This window comes from Etheostoma cragini, chromosome 21 (assembly GCF_013103735.1).
Source record: "Etheostoma cragini isolate CJK2018 chromosome 21, CSU_Ecrag_1.0, whole genome shotgun sequence".
Classification (NCBI taxonomy): Eukaryota; Metazoa; Chordata; class Actinopteri; order Perciformes; family Percidae; genus Etheostoma; species Etheostoma cragini.
In genome coordinates this window covers 10,912,661-10,926,558 of record NC_048427.1, presented here as the reverse complement: position 1 = coordinate 10,926,558, position 13,898 = coordinate 10,912,661, and the positions used below count along the sequence as shown (strand labels likewise).

Sequence of the window (13,898 nt, the reverse complement as noted above, 5' to 3'; positions counted from 1 at the left end):
GGGGGGGGGGGGGGGGGGGGAGTTAAGCAGAGGTGAGGTGGAAGGAACACAGGGACAGTGATGTGACACTCAGCATAAACCAACTTACTTTCCGTCTGTCCCTCTCCTCTGCATCAAAGAAGAAGCACTGGGCATACTGTAGAGAGAAATGAGGACAAAACACTGGCTGAGCTGCAGGGATCATCTAGGATCTTGGAACTAGGAGGGTGTGAATAGCTTCTGTGTGCTGGTACCTCTTTGTTGAACTCCTGCAGCTGTATCTGAACACCGTTTTCATCTCCCTGCTTGATGCACTGGATAATCCCTTCCAGGTCCACGTCCATGCTTTTTTGGGCATGCGCGCACACACACAAACACACACACACAAACACGGTCACAGACACACACACACACACACAGACACACACATATACGCAGAGAACACACACACACACATAGAAACACACACACACACACACACGGAGGCACGCACGGGGAGGGGAATAATCATTCAGGACATAACAAAATTAAAGTTACACAATGAAGATAGATGAGTTTAGTCACTGATTAAACACATAGTGAATACAACAGATTATGTTACACTACATTTGGTATGTTAATCATCCAAAAAAGAGAAATAAAAACTAATGTGAGATTAACAAGCAGAAATGACAGATTTTCAGTAAAATACTCATCCTAGTATCTTTTCTACACATCAACCACATCTGTATAATCACTGATAAATGCTTTTCTGGACAATAAAATCTGAATCTTTATCTTTTAAGTGACAATTGTCTTTACTGACATGTATTAAATACACACATAACAAGACGCTCTTACAAGGGTTTAACTCCATACGTTCGTCTAAACTTACCTTATGCAAGTCATTTAGTCAGCCAGGTGATGTAAGATGAGTATATTATAAAATAATATACTGTATGTGTGCCAAGATTACCGTAGTTCCCCAAAGTGTTGTCACTTCTCCGACTTTACTTCACCTTGCTTCCCGGTGTTTCTCAGTCCACGGAAACTCAGTATACAATACTCTGCCTTTGAATTTGCTCAATTCACTTGTTTTCCAGTTGCCCTGCACTCAGCATAACTCTGCATCTCTCTCTCTCTCTCTCTCTCTCTCTCTCTTTAATCCAAGAGAGATGCAGAGCCATGGTTATAATCCACTAATGGACTTGAAGCTTATATCTCTTAGTGTTGACCCTTTAACCTACAGGTTTTCCAGACTTGTGCTGCACATCTCTCTTTCTCTCTCACTCTCCAGCTTTAACACCCTGTTTCACTCAGATCTCTTAACAGCATGGGAATCACTGAAATAGCCATTAACATTTTTATCATGCCTCTCTAGCTGTTGCATAACCTCATTGGAGCAATTGACGGCTAAACTGAACTATAACAAATTTGCCGAGACATGCATCTGCAGAGTCAACAAAGTTACCATCAATATTTGCAGCGGATAGCTCAGAGCTTAAAATGCACGTGTTTTTATTTACCAAATGCATATCATCATAGTAAATAGAAAAATTAAAGTGAATTCCATGTTGTGGTTGGAGTATTCTAATGTTGCTTTTGCCTAGTCCCACAAGATGGGGCTATTTTTATGGTTGAGTCCAACCTTGAAGTCTGACCAGGTTAATTATCTTTTGCATTTTAAAATGTTTCCATTGAAAGTAAACTTTAAAATGTTACACTGTTCCTAAATATAGATGGGACCAGCCTACATGTCTGTAAATCTGTAAATTCAAAATATAGCTAAAAATAAAGCTCAAATTCACATTTTATTTGAGTAGATCTGCTGTTTTCGTTTTCAGTGTGGCTTACTTACTTTCGACTGCCGTACACTGTGTACTGTAGAGAGTGTACTTGTTGCAAATTGTCTTAAATGCCCTAAAAGATGAACCCTGAGAAGATGGCATGCGAGTTAATGACATGTCGAGTAAATAGGAGTAAATGTCTTTCCTGGCAGGATGCTGACTCTTGTGCCCAGTAGGTAGAGGAAACAGGGCCGAGGAGTCTTGAGTGGCCGGCTGGTGGTTGCAGGGTTACAACAACAGGATGCACACTACGTCAGCGAGACAAAGTAGGCAATTGAGATGTAGGATATCAACAGGTCAGAGCTACAAGAGACCGATGAGCCTTCGTACTCTCTAAAAAACATAGACCGTTGTCACTGATGTATGTAATCCGGAACCACCTGTTTTAATCATCAGGTAGTGTTGGTAAATGTAAATAAAATATATTATCATTCATAGATTAAGGTATTTTAAATGAGAAAGGAGGAGTCAATATGACTGTTATAAATAACAAATAAAATCCTGTATTAGACAGAAATTGTTATTTATAGTAGGGTTTTTTAATATTTCTTAGAAATGCGTGGAGGCGATCTTTAATAAATTGACAAATGTAATTATAATTACTTCTAAATTCCATTGTAGGGAGCGGAACATGATCCTGATATTCTCCAAGAGGGATGAAAAAACATTTTCCAACTTGTTTTTATTATTGTTGTACACTATTGTCGGGCTGCAACTACAAAATGTCCAAACTAAATACATAATGTACTAAAGTCTAAGGGGATGTCATCAAATTAAAGCAGGGAATGTTTGTATTTTTTGTTTGAAAAATGACTTTAGCAATTAACAAATCTTCTAAATAGTTGTAGATTCATTTTCTATTTGACTTATCTAATAATTTATTCATTGTTTTAGTCTTTATTAGTGACAAAGTTTAGTTATGTTGTAAGTATATGTTGATTTGGGTTTAAATATTTAAAATATGTTGGTCACGGCCCTGCTTTGTGGCTACGGGTCTTTAGCATTTGTCTCATTGTGACTATATATCTTGAGTTACCTTTGTTCCAGTGTCTTATTTCTTGAGTTTTTTTTTTTTCTGTTCCTGTTTCTTATTCCATTCTTTGTATTACTTTAACGTGTCTGTGCTTGCCATTGGTTGCGCTGCATGTCTTTCCCTTGTACACCTGTTGTGTGTCTAGCCTCAGCCTGCCTTTGTGTTCCCAGGCCTTGTTACGTTGTTACCCAATCGGTGTTTCCCTGGTTATTCCTGTTTCCTGCCCACTCAAGCATATTGAGTCACGAGTAGCTCCGTTTTTACCTGTCTGTTCTTTGAGTCAATTGTCGGTTTGTTTGTTTTTATTCTCTGTATTGCACCTCAGGTATTGTTTTAGTTTTGCAGTTTGTTCCTCTGTTTGAAATGAAAATACGGTAGTTTGCTATTCAGTTCCTGTATTCTGCCTTGTTGCGGTCTTGTCTGCTTTTGGGTCTAAACCTGCACATATATTTGTCATAAAATCACCAGTTTTCCAAAAGCCAAGCAGCAGCAGACGTACAGGAAGGTTTGACATAGAACTAGTTTACAGAGAAACTGACAATAAACAATAACAATCTCTGCTGTCATGCAGGTTGCAACATTTTAAGAGGAATTAAGAGGAAATTCCCTAAAACACTGGTTGTCAACCATTGCTTGACTGAGAAATCACAAGACTGTTTTATCATTTTACAGTTAATGCTCTTCTGTGCAGACTCACCAGTGATGACTCAGTGCACTACATTGACTACACAACCTGCCCAGATGGTAGCACAGGAAAGGTGCACAATAGGCCGAGAGGGGAAGTTGTATTCACAGAGGAGAGAGGCTGGGAGAAACTTGAAAAACTGGGAGTGTGGAACTTAGAAAACCAAGCATTGGCTCCCCATGGATTATTAATAGATTAAGAATTTACAGGATCATTTCCTGAAGAGATAATAGAATGTGGCCATGTGCCAAACCTTAAAAGTACATCAGTTCTTTTTTCTGTGACCATTTATAAGTAGGCTAATAAAGCTTTACAAATTGTGGATGCTAAAATTATATCAGATTATCTGCTGAATAGGATTTATTTACTTTTAGGAAATGTGTAAAATCCAGATGTTGTTCTTAAAACATCGTATGTGGGGGCTGATGTCAGTGAAGGACATTTCAGGAATAAACAAGATGACGGCAAAAGTCAGTGGAAAAAGCCACAGGAAAAAAGGAGTGATAAAGAAACGCTGGGAAGAGAACTGGGGTTATTTTGGGCTCTGCGGGCTTCCTGCAGGTGATGGAAATGAAAGAATAATTTCTGGAACAATTGTGCAGCAGCACATGAAGTGAAGCAGGAGAGGGATGGAGGAGGATGTGGATGGGGGGGTCGGTGGAGCAAAGAGTGAACAACAAGAATTGATGTAAACATCACAGAAGGTACAGCAGGTATGCAAGGTCACATCAAATATAAGCACGGGGCTGTGCTCAGACACTGTTGTTTCAAGGTTGTTTATGTTAGTATCACACACCGCTCCTGTAAATCAAGAATGAAACTGACACCATAACTGTTAAATTGCAATTGTGGGAGTTGGTCTGATGAATGAGAATACACACACAATACAGACACACCCCCTCACCCTGCCCTCACACTATAAAGGACCACAACTGGAGACGGGTGACAGACTTGGGCATCCAGCAATTGCCAATAGACTACGAATGGTTAACTCAAAAAGCTACAGCAGGTTTCGGGATTTTCTTACCGGTAAGTTTCATCCTTGATTCATGTTTCTGCTATTTTATAACCAGTCTCTTATTCATAATGCTTATCTTTTTAAACATTTCTTTCTTCACAAAATCCTGTGTGTATTATTATGGTTAACAGTTTTGGAATAAGTCTGGTTTAGGTCAGGATGTTTGCCCCTGTATTGCTCACTTTCTGGTTTATTTGCCACAGGCCAGTGCGGTATGGAGATAGCCGTTCTGCTGCTGCTGACTGTGCCTTTGAGTGCTGCCACACCACTTAGACCAACACACAGGTCGGTGAAAAACATCAGTAAATATCCAACTAATCATGTGTCGCCCACTGCCTGCTAATCTATGAATGGGCTATCAAAACATTTCTGCCTCAAAAAGAGGAAAGAAAGAAGGAAAAACTGGACTACATATGAGTTTATCTATACATAAAATGATTGAAAATCAGTTTGTTTGATTCATGAAATGTCTGTATATTAATAAATACCTTTTTCTGGTGGACCCATAGGTCAGACACTGTCCTCTCAGGGGACGCTGTCCATGCTTTGGGGGTGAAAAGGTCCGAAGAAACACAGGAGCACTATGTTCATGCCCTGAAGATCATCCCGTTTCATTCAGAAGACAAACATCTAGACCTGGAGACACTGAAACACAGGTACATGTACACTCACACTACGGCATGGGTGGCTGTCTAGTAGAAACTACAGAAGTACCAGTAAAAGGGATAATTGAAAGCTTTCACATCACATCCTTCTCAGTGATCCTGTAGGTTACTGATTGAGGATCAGTGCAGCATTATATTATTAATTATGGCTATTTGCAAAACCAAAATTGTAGGTTTATGATGTATTTAGAAACCGGACATTGATTTGTAAATGTATGCAGTGTTTTAAAGTCCTAACTTTAAATGTGTCCCCCTCTTTCTCTTCTTTATCATTCACAGCATGGCGGGGAAGTTACGTCCACGGCGTGCACCTCAGCGTGGATGCCAGCTCGGGACATGCCAGGTTCACAACCTGGCCAACACGTTATACCACATCAGCAAAACTAATGGAAAGGATGAGTCAAAAAATGCCCACGACCCGCAGGGATATGGCAGATAGGGCCAGGAGGAATGATGGCATTTTGGAACTAGAGTTCTCAACACAGTCTCCATCTATTTAAGACCAAATATCTCTGTTTATTTTCTGACTGACTGGTACTTATTAAAGATATATGCTCATTAACCACATAGAATGTGGATGTGTTAATACTGTGTAAAGTGCTTAATCATATTTCTTTTTTAAATATCAATTCAGTATTTAAAATTGTTGTACAATAAATATTTAATATAAAACAAGTGGGGTTACAGTTGATGCATGCATGGATAAACCGTAAGAAAACATGCTAAATGAATGCTGCTTACATCGTCACCTTCATGGATCATTGGCTTTGGTGCTTTTTAGCAGAGGGCCCTGGACCATGTTCTTGGACTTTGTTCATTGAGAACAGTACATTTCTGTCATTATAATTTTAATTCCCAGAACAATAATACACACATATTCTGATTGGATGTTGAATCTGGCTTTTACTTTCCTCGATAAGTAAGGATTGAGGCTTTTTGTAAATCCTGACCTGACTGTATTTCCAGACAACCTTCAGTTGTCCTGTCTGCTACAATGGGGCCAAATGTGTCTTCATCAGTGGCAAAGCATTGTCTTTCTAACTTTAACTTCACTACATCAATGGTACAGTAGGCCTACACAAAACAGTTTACTCTTTTAACCTTTTCATATGCATTTGTTGACATGTTTGTGTGAGTTGCATGTGTGTATATGAACGTGATGAACACCTCTCTGATAGTGCACCTGAAACTCATAGTATGCAAATGCAATGACCACAAAGGAATCTTTTCTTATCAAATGTGACTGTAGTATGGAAATGAACTTGTTTGGCAGACTACTAGCAGTTCCCACCCCTGGTGTAGCCAATAACATTTCCGGGGTTTTAACTGGCCACTCCTTTTTCAAAGTTTGGAGCAAGGTATGCAATTACATCCTATTATGTGTGCCACAACCACACCCTCACCTGTGCCTCTACCTCATTTTCCCCCTTCTCAGACAGCCAAAGAAACGTTTGGGAATGGCATTTCCATAGTTTTAGGTGTGTTAAATTTCGGAAATCCGGTAAATAAGCCTATGGTCAGGTCGCTTCCTGCTGTTATCTATCAAAAAGTCGACCAGAAAAGGAAATATGGCAGACACCGGAGAAAACAGCGGAGAGCAAGTCAGCAACGTCACATCTAAGGACCAGGTAAGATGGTAACTCTGCTTCTGTTGTGATATCGTGGCGGCGTTTTGTCAAAGACTGCAGTTAATTAAAGTGGAATTTACAAAGTGGAAGTTGATCCAGAAATCAAGACGCACCCTCTGGCTTGTCAGGCTGAGTTGTAGCTTTCATCTGATGTTATTCCCCGATGTCTCTGAGTCAGGTTTGCTTGTTGGACGATACGTCATTGTAGTAACGTGCCACTCAAAGTTTACTGTCGGTGTGAAAACCGAGCAACTCTCGTTTGTGTGTATGAGTGTATACAGAACCATTTCAAGAGTCGTGTCATCGTGTATGTTAGTTACTGTAGGCCTGTTGTCAAACCGGGTGAAAGTTAACCTAACGTTAGTTTACTTAGTTGCTAGAAAGACAGACAGGTTAAACTCTGCATTCACTCATAATCCCTAATGCAGAAGGCGTGGACGTGTGCCAGGCAACATAAGCGCAGCGAGAAAACCGCCTTTTTGTTCTGCTGATTCACTGCTATTGTTTTGAGACTCTCTTCATTGTTTCCATACGTCGGCTGTTTCATGCTTCTTGCGGTCGGTCTGGGCCGCGGCGCACCTCCAACGTTTTTGTAACAATGCGACCGCGTTGCTATGATTGGCTCCTGGAGAGAAGTAGTCCGTTCTTTGAGCCGCTGTCAGATGAAGACTGTCCGCAGCGCCCCGACCGCAAGAAACATGAAACACTCGACTGCTGCTGCGTGTCCTGACAGTTTGTCCCACCCACTCCTGTTAGACCAGTCTGATGAACTATAGCCACTTTACTTCCACCTTAACAGGAAAAAAAACAAAAAACGTTTATCTTTCAGCTCAGCTACTCACGTCAGATGTGCGTGAAGCAGATTAAGCCACAACCCATGTCAATGGGAATAAAAGTAACGTTAGCTCATTCTTTCGGGTAGGACAAGTCTACCAGAATGGACTACCACCCCCTAAATGTAGGTAAAAGTAGAGTAGCTCAAATACTGTCAAGTATGAAATACCTACCAGAGTGGACTAGCCTACTACTACCTCATAAATCAGGGTGACCATATGTTAAATTCCAAGAAAAGAGGACACTCTGCCCGGCTTCGAGACACAAATTCATACCTCAATGGTATAAAAATGACTTGTGTAATAAAATAAAATATGTAACAACAAAACAAAATAATAGCTCTTTTCAAATAAATAAATAAATATGAAATAATGTTCCAAATATATGACAGATTCTGTGTCAGCTTAAAAATCCAGCTTCAATTTTATATTTCTTAAAACCATTTCAACGTAATAAGATAAGGTTTTTTGGTGTCCCTTGTGAGCTTTGAGATCTCCAGCACCTTTTATTAGACACTGAAACGTATGCTAGCTTTGCACACGGTGCACTCCACCTCCCACTTGTCCTGACAGGACACCTGGACGGTGCTTGGAAAGTTAGTTTTTTTTGCAGTTCAAATGTGAAGCTGAACTTACGCTTGGGAGTTAAGAGTTTTCTAAAAAGTTTTAAGTGGGGCTCCTTTTGTTGGACTGTATGCACTGAAGATGCATGTGTACAGTAGTGGCCTACGTGCCTACGTGCCTACGGCACACACGCTTTCTCTTTCACGCCCGCTTAAACCTGAACTACAGCACGGTGTCAGAAGTCACAGACAGATGTTTAGGCTCATCATATCTCAGTGTATCACCCTCTCTAAGCCAAAGTCATCATTTCTCACATTAACGGTTTCTTAGCCACATGATTTCCAGGCATAGAAGGGTAGGGGTGGAGTTAAACCTCTTTCAAATTGAAATAACCTGTAGACCTATATAATTTCAGTGTATTTACCCGTTTAATTAAATGTTTTCAGACTTGGATCTCCAAAATCATCAAGAAAAGAGTGTGTACCACCTTTGTAGAAGATTGTTCCAGGTACTGTGATTGCTGTGGAGCACACTCTGATAATATCTCTCTATTTACTTTGGGGAAGTGTCAAAAAGTGATCATGTTTTTTTTTATTTTTGCATGCATAATCCTCTCAGTAATGGTGAACGCTGCCAGTGCGGGGGTGCGAGAGATGCCCATGGCTCTGTGGCTCTCGGTGACTATTTCAGCACAGCGATTGTCAACCACTGGGACAGCGCCCAGCACTCCTCAGAATACCCGACGGATGCCTATGGAGAGTTGCAGTTCGAAGGAGTCAGCAAGAGGCATAGCTATGTGGGTGGCCTATCTCTTCTGTCCTCTGAACGGCTCATTAAATGCTTTAGAGTTTACAGTATGATCAAAACTTTGTGTTTACATTTTTTTTTAAAATATATGCACTGATCTGACACCAACTGGAAAATCTACATTAAAATTGTTTATATATGTTTTTTTTCTATTATGACTGACTGTCAAACTGGATAATAAAAGAAAGCTCTATGGCATTCATTTTTTATGTTTTATGTTTCACAAAAAGTTTAACCTGAGCCAGGCCGCACAACAACGATAGAAATCAGATTCATACATGGATAGTAGTAAACAGCTGTTAAAACGTAATAATAAATGAAGACACTGGTATAGGATCAGTACTCTGTATAGGCAAGTTTAGGTGTCAGCATCAAGAGGCAAAAATGGTATCAAACCATTTCTAGTTTTAAGACCAATGCTTTATAATGATACAAATGCACCAAGAGCTTTAGTAGTCATTACATTGCTTCTCCTAATCTTTAACCTACTGCTGCACCTGAGTAAATACACACAAGGCATTGAGAGTGAGATCACATTCATATACTGAGAAGCTACTTTTATCACAATCCTAAGAACTTGTAGTATAGTTTAGCACTTGTTTTGGTACTTAAGTGAATTGTCAACTCCTGAAATGTGGTTGTTCCTATTTAATCAATCAAATGTTTGTGTTGTCTCTCCTGGGGATATTAGTTTCTACGTCTGTCATGCGACACCCCCCCGGCTATGGTCTACAGCCTGATGACAGCCCACTGGGGTCTTCCTATACCTAACCTGGTGGTTTCTATAGTGGGCGGAGAAGGCAGGACAAAGGTGAAGACTTGGGTGCGGGAAGTCATCAGACAGGGACTGGTGAAAGCCTCACAAAGCACAGGTAAACATTGGGAAAGCAAACTGTAACTTAGAAGTAGCTAAACCACCATTTCAAACACAGATCTGCTAGTGGGACATAGGTCACATGCCAATTAACAGTATTGTTAAACCCGTACACAATTCAATTTTATTTGTAGTATCAAATCATAACAAGAGTTATTTCAAGACAATTTGCAGATAGAGTAGGTTTTAGACCACTCTATAATTTACAAAGACCCAACAAGTCAAGTTATTCCCCCAAGAGCAAGCATTTAGTGCAACAGTTTTAGGGACAAACGTCGGGTGGTGAGGAAAACTTTGTTTATAGTATAACTATTACAGGTATACTATGAAAACATTCTGTTAGCTTTAGCTTAGTGTGATTTGGGTACAGTCTGCATATGTTACGATTTCCAAACTGTCCTCTTTCAAATTAGTATGATTGATGTGCCTTTTTTAATTTCAGGGTATCTGCAGGTTGCATTGCATACAGTTTGCATATAGTGCTTTTGAATGCATTTAAACACATGTTTTAAATGTAATGTCTTAAGGTGTCTGTTTTATCCTTTGACTGACCGACTGACAGCTTTTCAGTTTTGTAGATTTCTGCTTGTGATTCTCAACAAGAAGTCGGTTCCATGTGAAGATTTCTAAAAGAATTACTGATTTCAATATATATATATATATATATTTTTATAAGCACATAAAGTCCTACTTTATTTCCAGAGCCTTACTACCTTACCAGAGCAATATTAAAGGGGTGCTATTCAGTTTTGACCTGATATCATGCAATACTTCCTGACACTGAGTCTTGGGACTTCCCGGACAAAAAAGTTGGAGGACAGGTGCTAGCGAGGAGAAAAACCACAACCATTCAACTCAAAAAAAGTCATGTATCCATTCCAAGTACTCAGAAGCTGTTCAGTTAAGGTGAATTAAGCTAAAAAAAACTGCATAGTTCCCCTTTTATATTGGAACATATAGAGGGAGGGCAAAAGTCTAAAAGGCTTATCAAGTCTCCCCAGATTTGGCTGAAAAACAAATACAATAAACTAACTAAAAGCAACAACTATAAATGTGAAATAATGAATCATCACGTTCTTAGAAGACAAAGAACCTTTTTTTTTTTTAAGGAAAAATACAGCTGTTACAAAATGTAGTACCATTACCATGACTCCCTGGGGTCCGATACTAATTTGGTACTACAATGGCCATTTCCTCCCGATACTGTGCCAAGGGCCGATAGCACATAGTGATACAGATCTCCCGTCATATGAGCTCACATTAACAAGCTGTTCTCTCAGAGGCTCGCAGTCAAAGCAGAGGTAATAGACACAGGCAAAAACATTCAGGCATACTGTTGGTACACACTGCTGATGGACAGTGTATCAACATAGACTGTATGCAAATATCGAACAAATATCACAAAGCAGACTTTTAGAAATTCAAATATCGATCCGCGGGTGGCTTGTTTGCTAGGAGGTACGTTGGTTGCGCCAGAACCACAAGGTTGACGGTTCAATCCCGGGCTCCTCTAGCCACATGTCAAGGTGTCCCTGAGCCAGACCCTGAAGTTGAAGCTGTCCACAATACTAAGATGGGTTAACTGCAGAATAAAAATTCCTACATTGTCTTGTGTGTATGTGACCATTAAGAATAACGATTTTTTTGATGGTGAAATCTAATTTTCCTTTATATAAAATCAAGAATATTTAAGCTAATTTACATCTAATTTCATTAGCTAAGTGGCTTGGTGATGTCCTTGATTGCACGGAGGTAATTGAGCCATTTTTTCAGGCATACAGTTCCAGCTTTGAACTGCAAAACTCTGTCATGACATTTCTCTTTCTTTCAAGAACTTTCCTGCAACCAAAAAGTTTCTCTGTTGTTCTCGCACTTACTGTTTGTCTGCTCTACCCAGGAGCGTGGATCATAACGCCAGGCTTGCGTGAAGGTATTGCCAGGTGTGTTGGAGAGGCGGTGAGGGATCATGCAACCGCAGCCTCGTCTGTGTCCCTCAACAAGGTGGTGGCGCTGGGCATCACTTCCTGGGGCCTGGTGCATAACAGAGAGCAGCTGGTCAACCCTCAGGTTGTACAGGCACTCCCATACTGTATTTAAAAATTTAGTGTGCAAAACATATCTTGTTTACTTGTATCAGGCAACAATTTACACACTATAAGTATCTTGATATCCACCAAACCCAGGCCTCCAATGTATTAACATTACTTAAGGAAACCCTGCTATATCATATCCCTGAATTTCTCCTCTTACAGGGCAGCTTTCCTGCTAAGTACCATGTCCAGAATATGTATCAGGACACTTGCTGCCTTGATATCAACTACCAGGCTTTCCTGCTGGTGGATGACGGGAGTGTGCGACCTAGAGCAGAGACAGGGTTCAGGGCCAAACTGGAGGACTACATCTCCCGCCAGCGCACGGGTGGTGAGAGATAATGAAATATAATGTTTTGCATTGTGTGTAAAACCAGAATAGATGAATTGTTTGCCATGGACTCTCTGACCAAAATATGACGCTTATGACTGGAGGAAATAGGCCTCAACATTTGCCTCTGTGGTGTTATTGTTCCTTTATTAGTATTGCCAGATATGGGAAACCAGTGTACATGTATGACGAGTGATAACACATCATCTTGGCTGATTTTGAAATAGCAGATCTTCAACTTTTTTCTGTTGCTAATATTCAAAAAATGTATTTATTTGTGTAAACTGCACGTACAAAAAACTGAGATGTGTGTCAAGGTACAATGCTCTCTCAGCCATGAACATACCATGCACAATTATCCCCTACTTCACGCAATTTGGCCCTCTTGTGGTGATCTTTCATTATTGCATGTGACAATAAGATAATCCCATCCCACTGCTGTACATTTCAGACATGGCTTTTTAACATCTGAAATCAAGCTATTTAACACTGCTCTTTCTGTGTCTATTGCTGTCTCTTAACTTGTGTGTTACAAGAAATATATGTAGTTTGTCTGCAAACACAATCATGTTTGCAATGTGGAGTATCAGGGCTCACCTTCAGCGGGCTTTAGAGGAAGGTTTGGCAACGCAAGACTATGTTTGCGTTAAAGTGACTATATATACTACTATACTACTATAAAGGAATACTTTACAATTGCACTTCATGAATTAACTGTAAAATGTTGAATTTCTGTAGGCGAAAGCGGCATAGACATCCCTGTCCTTTGTATGCTGATATCAGGGGAGGCAAGAATGCTGGAGGTACAGTCACTGCTTTTTATGTTCCTTGATTACCACATAGAAAGTATTAGGTCAGTTTTAATGGTTTCCTTTATTTATTTATTTGACAGGGACAATGCAAAGCTCCTTAGCAGTACCAGAGTTAACTATAAGATCATTTTCATCATCAACATTTCTTTCAGAAGGGAAACCTACCACTGGAGTACAAAACAGGAAAGAATTACAAACCAGTTTCACAGTAAAAAATATGACAATCACAACATAAAAACAAGACACGTTGACAATGAAAACCACAACATGAAGACATAAATACAGTTTCACAGTTTTAAAGCACCATAACAATTTTGGTCTGTGCCATCTTAAGACGTTGAAGATGAAAAGTTATTAAAATAAAAACTTTTTGTCATAGGGCGTAGTGGGGCAGCCATTTTGTGCGTTTCACCATCGGAAGAGGAATTGGGTGTAACTTGAGTGTACATTGTGCGATTGGCTCGAAACCTTTCACGCTTAATAAGAGTCCAACCCTGATGACATCCAAAGGCCAATATTGGCTCATAGTCATAGTGCCCCCTAGTGGCAACAGGAAGTAGACCTAAATGTAAAAAAAAAAAATAAGATAAGAAAATAAATGGTACTAAAGAACTAAATAACAAAATTTAAAATTTAATTAAAAACAACAACAAACCTAGAAAATTGAAAATTGTCATATATATACAGTATATATACACTCACCGGCCACTTTATTAGGTACCCCATGCTAGTAACGGGTTGGACCCCCTTTTG

At 39.8% G+C, this 13,898-nt stretch overlaps 2 protein-coding genes across 3 annotated transcripts in view; one reads left to right on the top strand and one right to left on the bottom strand.

Moving 5' to 3' along the window:
* Nucleotides 1-1,193, bottom strand: part of LOC117937288 (synembryn-A) — a 6,780-nt gene extending 5,587 nt beyond the window's left edge. Inside the window, exons 1-3 of one of the 2 annotated variants that reach the window (XM_034861132.1) lie at nucleotides 854-1,193; nucleotides 234-324; nucleotides 89-136 (exon numbers count right to left, since the gene is read on the bottom strand). In XM_034861132.1, the coding sequence (XP_034717023.1) occupies nucleotides 89-136; nucleotides 234-324; nucleotides 854-867 (153 nt within the window). In that variant the 5' untranslated portion in view covers nucleotides 868-1,193. The remainder of the gene's footprint in view (nucleotides 1-88; nucleotides 137-233; nucleotides 325-853) is intronic. The other variant, XM_034861131.1, reaches the window with a different exon arrangement.
* A 5,368-nt stretch (nucleotides 1,194-6,561) lies between these two features.
* The window catches only part of LOC117937272 (transient receptor potential cation channel subfamily M member 4-like), a 17,950-nt gene continuing 10,613 nt past the window's right edge, over nucleotides 6,562-13,898 (top strand). Inside the window, exons 1-7 of the mRNA XM_034861098.1 lie at nucleotides 6,562-6,834; nucleotides 8,678-8,739; nucleotides 8,850-9,027; nucleotides 9,730-9,910; nucleotides 11,810-11,979; nucleotides 12,165-12,333; nucleotides 13,072-13,136. Coding sequence (XP_034716989.1) covers nucleotides 6,775-6,834; nucleotides 8,678-8,739; nucleotides 8,850-9,027; nucleotides 9,730-9,910; nucleotides 11,810-11,979; nucleotides 12,165-12,333; nucleotides 13,072-13,136 — 885 coding nt within the window. The 5' untranslated portion in view covers nucleotides 6,562-6,774. The remainder of the gene's footprint in view (nucleotides 6,835-8,677; nucleotides 8,740-8,849; nucleotides 9,028-9,729; nucleotides 9,911-11,809; nucleotides 11,980-12,164; nucleotides 12,334-13,071; nucleotides 13,137-13,898) is intronic.